This window comes from Corapipo altera, unplaced genomic scaffold (genome assembly GCF_003945725.1).
Source record: "Corapipo altera isolate COAL_440 unplaced genomic scaffold, ASM394572v1 22b, whole genome shotgun sequence".
NCBI lineage: Eukaryota > Metazoa > Chordata > Aves > Passeriformes > Pipridae > Corapipo > Corapipo altera.
Window position 1 is genome coordinate 5,393,507 of NW_020884876.1, and position 16,200 is coordinate 5,409,706.

Consider the following 16,200-nt stretch of genomic DNA (forward strand, 5'->3'; position numbering starts at 1 on the left):
AGATACTTTAAAATTCATTGAGACAGAACAGTATAAAAACACCAACCATGGTGAATCCTAACAATGCAATCCTAACAAATGAAAGCCATTAGGACACACTTCCACACTAGATAAGCCTTGAACTCAGCTTCCAACACCGGGAAATTTTCTTTTGGACTGAGCTGCTGCAATCTGTGAATATCCATTTCACCTGACACCTCTAGTCACACAGAGGCTGGCCTATCCAATATTTAGACAAGTGTGAGAAAAACCAAAGCTCTGTGTTCTTCTCCTGTGTGCCCTGTTATTGCGAAACACCAAAATAAGTACCACGGAAGAGAGCTACAGACATTCCTCCCCACAACAGAAAAAACACCACAGAAATAAACTACAGATTTCCCTCCATAGGAAGCCTGCATACTTCTGTGTCACCAGGAGTTTGGAGTATGGCTGTGCAGGGCTGGAGAGCAAGTTTCTCACAGAAGTCTGAAACTAAATAATAATAAATATCTCTGAAGTTTCTAACTTGCACTCCAGAAAGCAGATTCTTACTGAAAAGCATTAACAGAAGAAACAGACCTTGTAGTGTGAAAACCATTTGGACTGGGCTACACAAGGTCTTAATAAATGATTGTCTGTTACTACAGGAAAACTGGCAGGGCTCACATCAAGTCTTCATTGCTGAGATTTTAAAAATAATCCCAACATTTTCCGTCCACCAATTTGAGAAACTATCAGCAGAATACCAGCACCACTTGAATGAGCTGGCCCATGTGCTACTCCATAGCAAGCCTTGAGGTTTCAGAATTGTTTTTTGTAAAGATACTTGTTGAAGGCCCAGGGAACATGTGTTGATTTTCAGCATGGAACAACAGACAACCTTCTCAAATTGTTAATTTTCAGAACATCAAGTTTGGGAAGAACACTAGGAAGATAAATGCAAATACATTGACAGACTTCCTTGACAGTTGAAGGGACCAACTGGGAATACATTAAGACCCCTCCCCTCGTCATGTACCTCTGCTTTTGCATCCTGTCCTCAATTGTAACAAACATACTACCTCAGGAAAAAAAAATTTGTTTAAAAATAAAAACAAACACCACAACCCAAAACGCCCACTCAAAACAGATGACTTCAGAATTTAGAGGGGCTTTCTCTGAATATCAGTACCAGTCATTTTCCTTGAAGACTTCTGGAGCACAGTGGTTGTCACTCAAGTCATTAAATCCTTAGATCCAGCTGTTGTACTATACTTTATTTGTTAACAGTGGAAAAAATCCGGCCAAGAAAGTAACAGCTATATTCTTTCAAAGATTATTTCAGGTTTACAGATATTCCCTTAACTCTTCAAAATAAAAATCATTATATGTCCCCAATGAATACATTTATTAAGTAACTGAAGTTCATATGCATTTAGATTAATTCTCCATTTATTTATATAGAAATGGCAAAACGAATACCTGCTTTTATAGCTGGTTCACATGCAATAGCTACACTACTTGTAGCTTTGCTGTCTGTTTATAAGAGAATGTTTAAGGCTAGATCATGAGACCATTAAGTCATTCAGACGGTCCTCCTATTTCACATGGATGAAAAAAAAAAACCTAAAAAACAGACTATAGCTGGCTTTTTACTGCAGCTAGAAAGGCAACAAAATAATCCAACGCACAGTACAATATCTGCAAAAAGAGGTTTAAGCCTGATCTCACTGTTGCTTTTCAAGGGATAAAGGAAAAATACTAAATTTACATTGTTCAACTCTGGGAATTCCCATGTGTAAAATATTAACTACATTAAATGAATACAGAATCTAATCTTGTTCCTGCATCACCCCAAAGAGTTTACAAAACTGTTCCAAGTTTTTCTGCAGGATTTCCTGACTTTTCTTTTGGAGATAGGGGCAGAGACAGAAAAACTGACAAACCCAACTTATTTAGAAATGCTGAAGCTTTTAACAGGAGAGACTGAGAATCCAGTCTCAACACAACTATATTGAAATTCCGGATTAAAGCTAGTCAGAAATGTTTCTTCTGCAATATGGAAGATCTAGACCTCCTAACTGCCAGGGCACATATGTTCACATACACATCAGGACCTTTTCAGGTTTCCAAGCAACAAGAACACTGCTTGGACAGTATCTTCTACAACTTGCAAAAACTTTTAGAAGCAATACACACCACCCCCACTCAATAACAAACCCAAAAAGACCTTCTGATCAGATACAAAAGGAGAAACAGAGCCCTAATAAGTCACTTGACCAGATATCCCTCATCAGTAGGGTAATTTGCCACCATGCTGAAGACTACAGATGATCAGCTAGATGAAAGAATTCACCGAAGACCTAAGTATTTGGCATTCCTAATGATGCACATCAGCTCTCAGAACAGTCTTCCCAATTTTAAAGAAAGTTTACAGATTTTGTCATAGTATCATGTATAGTTTTAAAATATTAAGTCTTTTTTGTTGTTGTTAAAGCACAAGCAGAGTGTGATGGACATTAATCCTGTGTCTTCCAGACATGGGAAGTGTAAGTATTTTGAAGGTAACCTATTCTATCCAAGAATCTATAATATAAGAACTCTTTCCTCTGAGTTTCAGCAGGGATGATTGAGGGCATGAAAGAAAGGGGTATAAAACGAACCTTAAAGTATGCCTCCAACTTCTGTTTGAACCAGAGTATTTTATTAGTAAAAGCATCCTATCCCAGTATAAGAGTTTGAGTGAGGAGCCAGCATGCACCTTTAACAACCTGTTCTAAGAGACAGCTTCATGGTCTGTTACATTTATATCTTATTTTTTCATTTAACCTTGACTGGCACAACTACTCACTTTTGCAATAAGCCTGATTGAATTTATTCCCTCTCCCAGTGTTATATTTTCTCACAGATTATTGAACTAAAACAGCCTTTCTTTATGAGAGTAAAGAAACAGAACACCATGACAGAGCATATACCATTTCTTGATAAAGCTTCTTTGGTTTTCATGGCTTCTATAGCCTTTAGTAACTGATTCCACTCTGCATAATCCATCACAGTATGAGAAGATACAACATATTTAATAACACCTTACACGTGTATCCAGCAGTTGTCCTACCTGTCCTGATAACAGTCTTGTGCCACACACATAAGTGGAACCTGTTATCCATAACAGACCATAGATGCCTTTCAGGGTCATGGAACAAAAGGACAAGTCCTCCAATAAATATTTACATGCTTTATTTCCAAAGTGATTGCTTTACCTTTGGAACTGCCAAACAGGATATTTGCTTTTGCTTGGCTTACGTAGTTTCAGAGATTACTGTATTGTAACTTATCCTTAACATTCGGTCAACAACAGAGACATGAATACCCACTGCATTCACCCACACTACACTGTAATATACTGCACAGGTATTAGACATAGACCTCTTTTTCTACAGGGAGGGCTGCAGAGACAAAGGAAACAGCACTAACTTCTACTCATTTTTAGAAGCAGTTTTACATCAGTTTGAAATTCCAGTTCACAAGAGGCAACATTTTTATTCATATTTACATTAAGACATTACAGTAAGTGCACATGAACAGTCTTACTTGAAGTTAGCAAGTTAAAAAGTATAATAATACACATTGTTCCCAAGAAGTTAAATTTGCCTTAGCTTTAAAGTCAGTGCTGAAGAAATACACCACAGAACTTGTAAAACTTATTTGATGCACTGAACATCATCCATGAAAGATACGCCTTGTGAATGTTTTAACACCAACAAGAAATGAACAGCTGCAAATACACATGTCTCTCCAATTTTACAGGCACACTAACAGTGTGTTGTGGCTTGCTTTGTCAAGCAGAGTCTGGCTTTGCACCACTGCTGCAAATGAATGGAAAATGGAGAAAGAGCACCAATAGTCAGAGAACAGACACCACATCTAGAAAAGCCTGCTATTTTTCCATCTTTAAAGTGTGAAAAGCAACGTGAACAACTGAGCTAGACATTTAATTAATGCCTTAATGCAATCAACTACCAGAGTCCTGGTGCAAGAAATTAGTCCTGGGCACAGGGGCAAGAAATAGAACTGAGGTTGGAACTCTTCACCGAGTAAGGCTAAAATCCATAGACTTAACTATGGCACTGAAATGAAAGAACAAAAGCTTTATACTAGCTGCAATCACTAGAACAAAGCTCCACTATAATATCAAAGCCACAAAGAAAATAGAAAAAAAAAAAAGAAGATAGTGGGCCTCATTCTACATGGTACTGGTTGACATTATTTCAGTTCATTTCAAAAAAGCTCATTTGTCCTTTCTTCAAATGTAAGACATTGTACTGCAGAACATCCAAGCAGTCACACAATATTTTTATTTTGTAAGAACTATCTGCAACTGTGAGGATGGGGGGAAAAAACAAAAAAAAAAAGCTTTCTTAAAAATGCAAAACATTCCATCGGAAAACTGCATTCATAAATGGTAAATTATATTAATGTTCTGTTTAAGTTAGAAATTTGGTAACTTCAAAGTCTAACATATCCAATTTTGGAAGCTGACTCAGTACAGGAAACAGTTCAGGTTTATTAAGACAAACACTGAAATACAGCCATTCTACTGGCAAAAGTATGATGCTAAAGAGCATTTACTAAAGAATCGCTAACTATTACAGCCAGTTTGGAGTTTATGGCTGTGTTTTTAAGGCATCATATCCAGCACTTCAAAGCTATGTAGCAACATGCTTTATTAGGTTGGAAAAGATTAATCACAAACAGAATTATATTAAACTAGTAAAAAGGGGAGGGAGCACTACTTTTCTGCATGGAAAATAGAGAGAATGTGTCACAACTAAATTTAAGGGCAAATAAAGTTATATTTTGAGACGATTGTAAGCAAGCATAAGAGGAATTTACTTTTTTAATTCGTAGTCCAGAAACAGATTTTGTTGCCTATTGTGAGTTTCCTCAACTGAGCTGATCAAGACATTATGTTGCTAGCTGAATCATCCTCTACATACTTATACAGCAGACTACATTTGAGCTCTTGAAACGTAGTGTCAGACTTTACCTAAACTAACATTAGTTCAGCCAAATATCAATAAAAGCAACAAACAGAACAAGTACTTTGTGCAAAGTCTTACACTTTATGTATGACAGAAGCCCTGATCCTTAACAGAAGATATCAAAGTACTCAACCACAATTGATATGTACACATTTGACACCCAAGAGAGTAAAAAGACAAAAGCATTGAACTCATGTTATGACTACAGGAAATTAAAAACATACTGCCACAGTACCAGAGTTGCAGGTCAGAACTGATTTGCCTAGTAATTCCAGACTCAAATTTACAACATCTGCTTGGCTGCAGCATCTCTTTCAGAAAGACATCTGCTATTCACTTAGGGAACAAAGGGCTTTCCAGTGATCTTCAGTATCTTTCAAAAAGGGCTTTTCAATGAGTAATTAATTACAAGCAGCATTTAATTCAGTAAATACATGCTGATTCCCGGGAAACTAAATTAGACTGCCAACTCTCTTGAAAAGACCTGGAAATCATTTCAAGTATCATCTGAAGACTTTTCTGTCTCCTGGCAGATAGAAATTGGCACCAGGTGTCCTGACTGGCACAAGCACCAAAAACAAACCCAACACGAACTCCTTAAAACTCTGCCAGATTTTGAAACACCATCTGCCATTTAATCAGCTGTGATTTCCTCCCCCTGCCATATGAGCAGACACACATATCAACATCCTTGGACAATTTCAACTTCTTATACAAGTGTAGTCTGCAGTGATACACAGAGACAGCTCACACCAAAAGGTTATCTACAATGAACCTTCCAGAAAAGAAAGATTCTGCACGATTCTTCTATTTGTTTTTTTTAAAGCCACAACACATGAATTCATTCATTCCTTAGCTCACTGTGGCTAAACAGCAAAAACTACATCCAGTTTCATTTCCATGTCTTTTTTTTTTATACCATTTAAACCTCATTAAGTTTCACAGAGTAACAGATACCACAGACTGCATATAAGACATGGGTAGCCTGAAGACCGTAAGTAGACAAAACTCAAGATGCCTTTTTCCACCTCCTTTAAAACTGGAGTCAGTGATAGCTTCAGAACTATCCCCTGCAAATCTGTTCTTCCAAGAAAAAAAACAATATACTAATATAACGTATAAACCTAATTTGAGTTGCACCACAGAAAATATAAAAATAAATTCAGAAAACTCACCAGGACCCAAACAAGATAGGCTTTGGTGTACACTTCTTCCAGGAGAACCTATGGTGTTCAGGAAGGAGAAGAAAAAATTACACTTCAACAGAGTAAAGAAAATACAGGATGCATTCTCATTAAGCCAAACATGTATTTTCCATTACAATTATCATATTTCATTTAAGTCAGGTAGCACTGTTTCACTTTACTTATTAATAGAGGACTACAGATAATAAGGAACTATCATCTATACTGGCATCACAGCAACTTTTTTCCACCTATATGCTCATAAAGCAGTAATAAATTAACAGCATTCTCAAATGTGCTGCCAATCAAGTTAGATACAAATGAAAACACTGAAAAAGTTAATCGACCCTACCTGTATTGGAGTTATGTGAAAATTGACCTAAGAACCTCATTATTTTTAAGGATACTAAATGAAAGCAATCTTTCAGACTGCTAGGTATAAGTGCAAAAGTCACGTGCAGAGTTCATAAAAGGTCTTTTAACACCATCTTTCTTCAGAATTTACAAATAGTGTGTGATCCTTCAACAGGTGTTTCAACAGGAAAAAGCTACTTTGTACTGCTACCATACTTGTTTCCCTCACCTCAGCTTTGCAAATGCAACTTCGCTCCCAAGGCAAAAATTTTGTCTTATAAAGCCTTACTGAAGATTCTTATCTATTCTTTTAATTCACTCTGGCAGAAATTACTAATTGCAATTCAAAGTTAAAGAAAAAACAAATGGCTGATACAGAAACATACAAGTAGAGTAAATATCCTCAACAGAGCTGACCACCATGCTCTCACAAGAATCTTGCTTAACTTAAACCCAAACTTAGACTAGATTTTTCTATCTTGTGTCTTTCGAGCATACAATCTTACAAACAGACGACAGAACATCACTTAACAGACATTATCCTGTATTTTTGGTCATTACGGGATGCAAGTTTCAAGCAGACAGTAGACAATGAATGTCCCTTAAACAAATACATAAGGAACACTTTGCAGACTCAGTCTCCAATACTATGAACTGAAAGGAAAATGGGGAGACTATCTCAATAACTCTGAAGTCAGAGCATAGCTGCTCTTTCTGAATACAGAGGGATTCCAGAAAGTGAGAAACTGACTTTACCCAACAGTTGATTACCTCTAATCTCACTGACTTTCCTTGCTGGGTGCAGTGGCCCAGCTGATTTTGGTGTGCACTGGTTCAGTGAAGCAGATTTGGTCTTGCCTCCTAGAAGTAAAAGTTGAGATGAACTTTAAAGTAGAACTATGTCACCAATCAAAGACATATCTAATATTACACATTTACAGTTAAGTACAAGATGCACAAATCTACTCAAACACACAAAGATACACCTTCTAGAACATTTAAGCTATATTTAAACTTAGCTCTGCTATACCAGAACTCATATTGGAATAAAAAGATGGTTTTAATAAAGCTTCTAAGCAGGAGAAAACGTTAGTAAAAATTTCACTTCAGCACTAAGATCGAATCACTTAAGTCTCAAAACAGCAGCTAATACAACACAGCTAAGGAAATACTGGCTGAAAGAGACCTCCAGAGGCCAGCTATCCAGACTCCCACTCAGAGCAGGCTCACCACCAAGACAAGAATCAGCTGACCATGCTTTTGTCCAGATGAGCTGTACAAACCTCCAAGAAGGGAGGCTTTATGGCATGATTGGGCAAGGATGCATCTCCCACTCTAAAATTTGTGAGCATTTTCCACTGCCACATCACCTGGTGCTACTGAGAGGAGTTTGGCACCATGACCTTTACAGCTGTCCTTTTCAAGCCATTGACTACACAAGCTCAACTCCCTCAACCTCTCCTCAGCACACGGAGACCCCAACCATCTTCCTAAGTCTCCAGTTGACCTTTCCTTCCAGTTTCAAAACAACCCTTCTGAACTGGGAAGGCCCCAAAACTCAGTACAGTGGTCCAGATAACACTGAACTGAAGGGGGAATGCCAGCTTCTTTCGGCCACACTGCTCCTGCAGGTGCTGAAGGCAGGCTTCCAGCACCCAGGTTGCTGATGATGTTAAGTTATGCATAGCTGTGCTGCATGTTTTGTACCCCCACAGAAAGCATCGGCTTGTCAGAGAGACATATGATTTGTGTTTGTTTCAAAGTGATTTATGATTTGTGGCAAATTCTGTTTTTTCTCACTGTTTACTATTTTAAAGCATGTCACTACAGTATGACATTTGGCAGGCATCTCTTACTTATTCTCAATTATGTCAGATACCAGCTTAAGTCTAAAGCAGGAGTACAGTATTTAATTAGGTTTATCCAATTACAATAACCAGTTCATCACAAAGATGGTCAGAAGCAAGCTGATTATAGCTAGGATTTAGGAAAGAGACACAGCAAGCTTGTTTATCTGCTCCCATTATGTCTTTAATTTTGTCTAGAGAATGAGTTGTCAACTGGTGTTTGTGGCTTGAGTGGAAGAAGCACTGTTGACCAATCAAGAGGTCCTGGCTTGAACAGGAATTGGAACCAGAACAATATTTAATACAAAGCCAAGGAGTACATTTAATGTTTTCTTTAGCACAAGATGATAAAGCACAGTCATCTTAGCTCCATCAAAAATTAAAGCTTCCAATTCAGCCAATAAGAGGAATATTAAGAAAAAGCGGCATGAAAAGTTGAGCTGTTTCTGAGACTCTTCCCCTGGAAAGATGCGATAATGCCACTGATCTATGAAAGAAGATACTTCATCTAAAAACATCTTATTCAAAAAAATATTCCTATCCCCCAAGGCCCTTTCTATGCCAAATGGGGTGAAGATAATGCAAAGTCTGCATGAGGACAAGAACAATTTCATGACAAATTCAGGGTAGGTCTACCCTGTAGATTACCAGCAGCCACAGAATCTGAGTCTGAACTTTTTGAAAGAAAAGAACTCTTATTAAAATAATGTAAGCCCCATGTGATGACTCCTGCCACGTAGAAAGGTGCATCTAGTCCCTGTACCATGCAAACCTCTGCTGTACCACAGTGCAGACCTGCTCTTCATTTCCCTGAAATACCTCCATCAATTATGACAATTTAAAGAACATTTTAACCTTCCCATGAAGTCTTAGAACACTTGAAGCATCACTGATGTCATTTTACTTCCTTGCACTGTTTTCCCAGAACACTCTTACTGCTTCAGGAGGCAGACACCTGCAAGTAACGTACGGTAACAGCAGGAACTGTGCTTTCACTCCATCTACGAACAAACCCATGTACCTTTCGGAGTTGACTTCAACAAGTGCAATCTAGGTCTTGACAGTGCTTTCAAAGGGACAGGTCCTGAAGTGCCATTCTGGCAGGCTGGTTTTGAAGGCCATTCTCCATTCTTGATGACTGTGGCACTTGCAGCTGCAATACAGAATGACAAAGAATTTGCTCTAAGCATAAATAGTTTGATGAAGCCAAGTCTGTCCTACCAGAGGCTGAAGGACCTTGAAAGAAGTTTGGGTTTGTTGCCACAATGGAAATTTTTCCTTGAAAAACAAAAACCTGAAATTTCGGGAAAGCATTGTTTCACTTTTCTAGAAAAAAACTGAAAGTACTTCTAAAAAAAACTGAAAGTACTAACAAGTACACATTGTTTTGGGTACTAAAAAAATTATGTATACTGACACAAAGAATAAGAAGCTGACATGGCATTTACCAGAGACAAGCAAAAACTAAGTCACTCTGGAATAGTTGGTCATACTGTTGCTCTTTTCTCTAGTCATTAAAAAAAAAAAAAAAGAGGGGCAAAGCTTCTGGCATGTATTATCAGGTTTGCATCAGATTAGTATTTTAATGAGGCTGGCTATTTTTAAAGGCTTGTCTAATATTGTTCATCAAAAGATGGAACATATAGTCTTGAGATTATTTTAGTGTCTTTAAGTGCACTAGTGTAAAGCATATAAGTTAACTTCTTCAAAAAGATCGTTTTTGGCCACTAAATACATTTTCAACCACAGAAAGAAGGGCAGAACTTCTTTCCCCTGTAGAAACACAGGAAACTGAAGCCATCTTCTTTTTAAAAGACAAAGAAAGCTGGAGCTCCTCGAAAGGCACAAAAGCTAAATATTGCAAAAGGATCTATACATGAGGAACAATTTGCATAACACATCAGTAACACAGTTATTCTGTGGGAATCTGACCTCGATCAACATCAGATTAAAACCAACTTGTTTTGGTAAAACATGAGGCCTGACAGTCCTTAACTTTTTCTGTAAATCACTAAATTAAGGATTTTTGCTCAGAGTTCACTGCAAGGTAACAACTACCTATAAACTGGTGTGTTACTTGTAAATCAGAAGTAACGCTCTAGGTAAGCAAGTAGCCTTCTGGAGCAGGACTAGTTAGGGCACTGTTTTGCCCTATTAAAAGCTCCAGAGTCAGCTAACCAGGCTGCATATAGGTAGGAAAACAAAAGGCAGAGTTGTAAAGTTTGATCACTATATGATTCAAAGCTGTTTATTCACAAAATTAGGAGCAGCTACTGCAATCCTGATTAAAGATGGACTTGTTTGAAATGGTCTCACCCCAGTTAAGATATAAAGAGTTTAAAAACTCAACTCATTAAAAGAATTTTAGTGAAGTATTGACTGTTCAGAAATGCAAGTTCAACTGCTAGGATCAGCTTTTTAACTTCCGAAACACTATTTCCTTTATTTGCAATTATTCTAATGCAATTAAAATTTGGATTCTTGTTCTTAACCTCAGAGTTTAAACATTTCAGTACATTCAAATTATAGTATTTTCAGCTCACCACTAAAACTGAGATTTCTCTACTGTTAAAAAAAATTCTATTTTTCAATGCTCAAACTGACAGCCTGCATGAAAATATGCTTTTATTAACAACAGCATTTCACACCTCATGATTTCTAACCTTCTCAAATAGGAATTCATTTTAGAGAAAAAAATCATAAAGTTCAAGTGCTCATTAGACCAAAAAAACCCTAATGCTGCCACAGGGAATTACCAATCTAAAGACATCCTATAACAAAGGGCTGAGCTGACACAGCAAGAGAAACACTTCTGTCATTTTTTTCTCTGTTAATACAAGGCAAACTCCTTAAGCAAAACAAACCAGGTGACTTTGTTGAATTAATATTGTTGACAGGACCACAAGTTTGTCATAAATTTCCTGACATTCACAGCGTAAGCCTCCCATTTTGATCTTTGTGTCCCCCACCAAGCTAATAAAAACATTTTAGGTTTACAAATACAATTTTTTTTCTGACATTATTGCATAGTAGATTAAATGAAAGAATAAAAAACAAGAACAGCACTGTACTTAATATTAGAGTACAAAGTAAATTCCTTAATTTTTTCCAAACTTGATTTAAGGTCATAAAAATTTCATTAACATGTGAATTCTATGTAATCTAAAGTCCTTATACTCACAAAACCTTACTATCAGACATAAATCCCAACTAAAGAAAAATAATCTCACAGCAAATCAGCAAATCAAAATATTGCATATATTTACCAACCTCCACAAAACAAAATGCATGCTTTAATATAGAAATAAAAAGGAATACAACCTACTTCTTTTCCCAGTAAACGTGGCTAACAAAGGAACAATACAAAAGCTGTAAGACCCCACTACCAGCAGTGTCAGTAAGGTAATATCATAGTGGCTTCCTGAGTCAGTCGGTGGTGTTAGTGTAGAATTGATAAAAATAATAGGAGAAAAATTAGTTTCTGTGCAACTGCGGAGTCCTCCTGGTATAGTCATTTAAAAAGATCAAAGCAAGCTTAAAGTCTAGGAAGCTGCAGCCATGTTCAACCTCTCATATTGCTCTTGCTTGGTCTTCGTGAATCGGAGTGGAAAAAATTGTAAGCTTGAAGGCAGTGGACAACAGATTACAGCAGCTAGCAAATCAGGCTAAATAAGGAGTCATCTGTTTGGACGCTTAATCTGAATACACTCCTTTGTTATAAAGCGATGACCCCATCCTTTGTTACACGAGGGAGCAAAACGAAGAGAGGACAAAGCTGCTTAGCAATTCCAGCTACAGTCCTAAACCTGAACAGCAAAAGTCAACATGGCTGTCACAGTATCAGAACCGATCTGACTACAGAGCGATATGCACATGCATATTTTATCTCACATACTCTTATTCCTTTAAGGATCATGTTTGGTCTCAGTTTTTTAATGAAGGCACTACAGGGGGGGGGGGGAACCAAGGAGAAAATTTATTAAAGTATGCATGCATATGCGCATACATAAACTACAGACGTGTGATAAATCACAGTTCTCTTTTTCAGTCCATTGAAGACTGATTTAGCAGACATTTGGCACAAAGAGAGCCCTTTGCCCAGTCTTCAAGATATAACAGATGACATGATAGTAACAGAATATTTGAATGTACTCATTTGAATACATACAGCTGGAAATACTAATACTACTGACATATTTTTGCCACCAATTCCTACAACTGCTGTATAGCTTCAAATCACAGCTAGTTCTATTATTTTTCTCCCTATTTTTAATCAAGATGTATTTGGTTAGGGGATACACCAATGGCTGCAGTTACCTTAGAGATTACAGAAGTCTACCTATGCAAAGTTTTACCTTCTAAAACAAATTTCACTTACCAGTCTTTGATTTCATCTAAACGTTTCGTATTAAAACTCCGAAAGCATATATAATCCAGTTCAAAACAACATTTAGTATCAAAAAACCTGTGATGTGTTTTTCCAAATATTATGACAGGTAAACCATTCTGTTCAGAATTACTTCCTATTACTCTACATGTAAACACTAGGAAACTCTTGCTCAAGAAGACACACTGGTTTTGTAATCTTTCAGGACAGAAGAGGAGCTGTACCAAAACCTCTACTCATCAAACCATAACCCAAGGCTCAAAGCTCCTTCAGACAGCATGTCTCAAAAAGGAAAGCTCTCAGTTAATAGGCAAAAAAGTAAGTCCTAGAACTAATTCTAGGAATTAACACAGGCCTTTGTCAGACAGGACTCCCTTCCAAGGCGATTTTTTCCAACAAGCAGTTGATATTGGCTATCAGTTAAAACCCACAGCCCTCACAGATACTTACTGCTGAAAAGACTTCGCTCACTCTGAGTGCTGCTGACTGATGAGAGGCTAGGTGTTCTCTCAAGCACTGATCTTTTGACAGGCACTTTCAATTTGGCGAGGGATTTACCAGAGCTAGTCCAGGAGGTTGGGGAATTTTTCACTGAGGCATGCTTCTCTCCTGGCAAAGATCCTATACCTGTCAATTAGGGGGGAAGGAGGAGGGAGAAAGAAGAACAAAAGGAGTTGGAAAGAAGCTTAAACAATTGCTTCTTTTACACATATGCCTACAAATAAAAATATTTACACAGTAAAAAGCCATATAAAAAGGCTTAATCTACCTCATGGTAAAAAATGCTGTAAATGCAGAAAAACAGTTCCAAGGATTTAAAGCATCATATTTTTCCTAAGAACCAAGTCAAGAACTTTACAGACTGACCTTCCAGACAGACATCTGCACACAAAAGAAAGTCTTTCTTACACTGTCCTACCTCTGTGTGTTATGGTTTGCTGTACTGTCAATTCCATAAAAATATAAATAACCTCCACTTCACAGACAATCCAAGAAATGATTCTTTTGTTTGTTCTTGCCCCCAAAACAAAGATTCCCACCCCCATTCCACTCTAAAAGATGTTCCTGTGTTCCTTTCAAGAACACAGACAGCATGAGAGTACTCACATAATATACTTAAAACTGACTAGTTCTGCAGAACTAATTAAACAGCACTCCCACAACCAAGTTCTTAATGGCCAGCTGGTGTAGACACATTCTTATACTGATTCCGGTTTTCACTTGAGCTTGTTGAATACAAATGCCCAACAGCTAAGTTAATCAAACAGGAAAAGTATCTATACCGGAGACAGGTGTGCCATCTTCAGGACAGGAGATTACTCTTGCACTACTAACGCAAATACACTTTCCACAAGAAAATTTGAGTTTAGTCAAATTAAGTTTTTAGTTAATTTCTGAAAAGTGCGCACCCAGATTAAAACTTCAATGGCCCAAAGGAAATAATGTACAAACAGACTTGTCTTGGTAGCTCTGAGTTGACACTTGTCAGCTCTGACGACAAAATCTTTATAGAGGCCTCTGAATATGGAGAAGAGGATTTCATTTTTGTATAAAAACACAGACATGGAAGACAGGCTTATATATTTTTGTTATCTATTATGATGAAATATATCTAAAATAGCTTAATTTCTGATGTCATCATCATTTTCAAGTCTGACAGTTTATCTTACTTGAAAAGAGACAATTACAGTATTTCAGATTTCACTTTGAACAATCAGATTGCTACGCAAAGGGAATACCCTTCCCTTTATTCTTGTCACTATAAACCACATTTCAATTTTGCTTAAGATAAAATACTGCTGAACTATGACAGAATTAGCTATGACAGAATTAGTAATTCCACTTTATTCAACATCAGTTTTACTACAGGAACTCCACCCTTTAATACTAATGACCAAGAAACCTTCAATTTGCACCAAGACCGCGAAAGCATGACACTAAGGGGACTGCATCACATTTTAGGCAAGAACACACCCAATGTCTGCCTTTCAACAGTAGGTGGTGTGACAGGATTAGATAACCTGTCTCAAAACATCCTCCATCAAGTATGCAACAACAGGAACAGCACTGGTAAAGAAAGGTATGTCCAAGCTATTTTCTTCAGTTCAGATCAATTCAGTAACAAAAGAGAAACCCCACATACAACATACACTAAACCTTCATCAGCACATTATGTAATACTGGTTACAGAGTATAACACACAAGCTTCAACGAGTCATTAAACACGCTTTGTGTCAGATCTTTCTTTGGAGGTGCACTTTTACTACCTGTGTAACTTTACTATATAGAACTGTGATTCTGTGTATGGCTTTACTGTAGCCTGCTATTAAACCTCTGAGACAAAATTATCAGCCATATTTCAGAACTTTTTGTAAGTTACTGCAAGGGACGCTTGAATATACGCAACTCACTAAAGAGCACACAAGCTTTGCTGTGCTACGAGAACACCACAAACCACAAGCTCACACTTACTGAAAATACCTTTAAAACACAGTACTCCAGAAAACATATCTGAAATAATTTGTGTTTGACAAAAAAAATGTAAAATTTTTGTGACATCTGAACTTCATACAACAAATTAATAGCTTTATAAAACTTTCCACATTGTTTTTTAAAACCTTGTTTCATTATTCTGGTATGTTGATCAATTAATAAGTAATTCAGACCAGTCAGAAGTTCCTTTTCTAAATAGCTTCTCAGCAAAACAAGGTGCAAACACCCCAAAAAACCCCAAACCAACCAACCAAAAAAAAAAACCATCCCCCCCCAAACCAAACAAAACCCACAAAACCGCTCAAACAAACCTAAACCAAAAAGCAAACAGGAAAAAAAAGGCCACTGTACAAACACTGCCTGTTAAGGTTGTATGACTTAGTGAGTTAAAGTTCTACATTTCAAAAGCTAGCTAGAGGAACAAATGCAGTTTATCAGGTGCATTTTATTAAAGATGAAGGCAGCATGTTTGATTGCTACTGTGTTGGACTTGTTCATCTAGTTCTAAACATATAGGAACAAAATCCCATTTCCTTCACACTGATTTTCACTCAAGAAGGGTCAAAGCACATATGTAAAAATGCTCAGTCTTGTCTCATACTGCATGTTCCCTACACATGATTTGCAGCCAGCCAAACTTCTCTGCAGAAGCTGGAGTATGACAGTGCTCTGAACCAGCTGTGAACCCAAACCCATTCAGTGAGCACAGCAAGCTCTGGGACGTTGTTTCAGAAGCAGGTCAAACAGATGACATTTGCTCTTTCCTTAGTTCTGCTGCTTGGTACTTTCCTGTAAGGCTTCTATTAAAGTAATTACTCAAACACTCAAATACATTTTTCAAAAGCCCTGTTCAAGGGACAATTTCTTTCAGGTCATGACACAAGATCATTAAGCAACTACTCTAGGTGTTACTTCAACTAATAGTTTTACAAAGT

At 37.3% G+C, this 16,200-nt stretch overlaps 1 protein-coding gene across 6 annotated transcripts in view; it reads right to left on the reverse strand.

The window, feature by feature from the left end:
• Positions 1 to 16,200, reverse strand: part of MTUS1 (microtubule associated scaffold protein 1) — a 135,480-nt gene that overhangs the window by 64,072 nt on the left and 55,208 nt on the right. For 4 of the 6 annotated variants that reach the window (XM_027635667.1, XM_027635664.1, XM_027635665.1 and 1 more), the window contains 4 exons: positions 13,223 to 13,399; positions 9,407 to 9,538; positions 7,310 to 7,399; positions 6,176 to 6,223 (listed from right to left, as the gene is read on the reverse strand). In XM_027635667.1, the coding sequence (XP_027491468.1) occupies positions 6,176 to 6,223; positions 7,310 to 7,399; positions 9,407 to 9,538; positions 13,223 to 13,399 (447 nt within the window). Of the gene's footprint in view, positions 1 to 6,175; positions 6,224 to 7,309; positions 7,400 to 9,406; positions 9,539 to 11,710; positions 11,916 to 13,222; positions 13,400 to 16,200 lie in introns of those variants that run through there. The other 2 variants (XM_027635670.1, XM_027635668.1) reach the window with 2 other exon arrangements.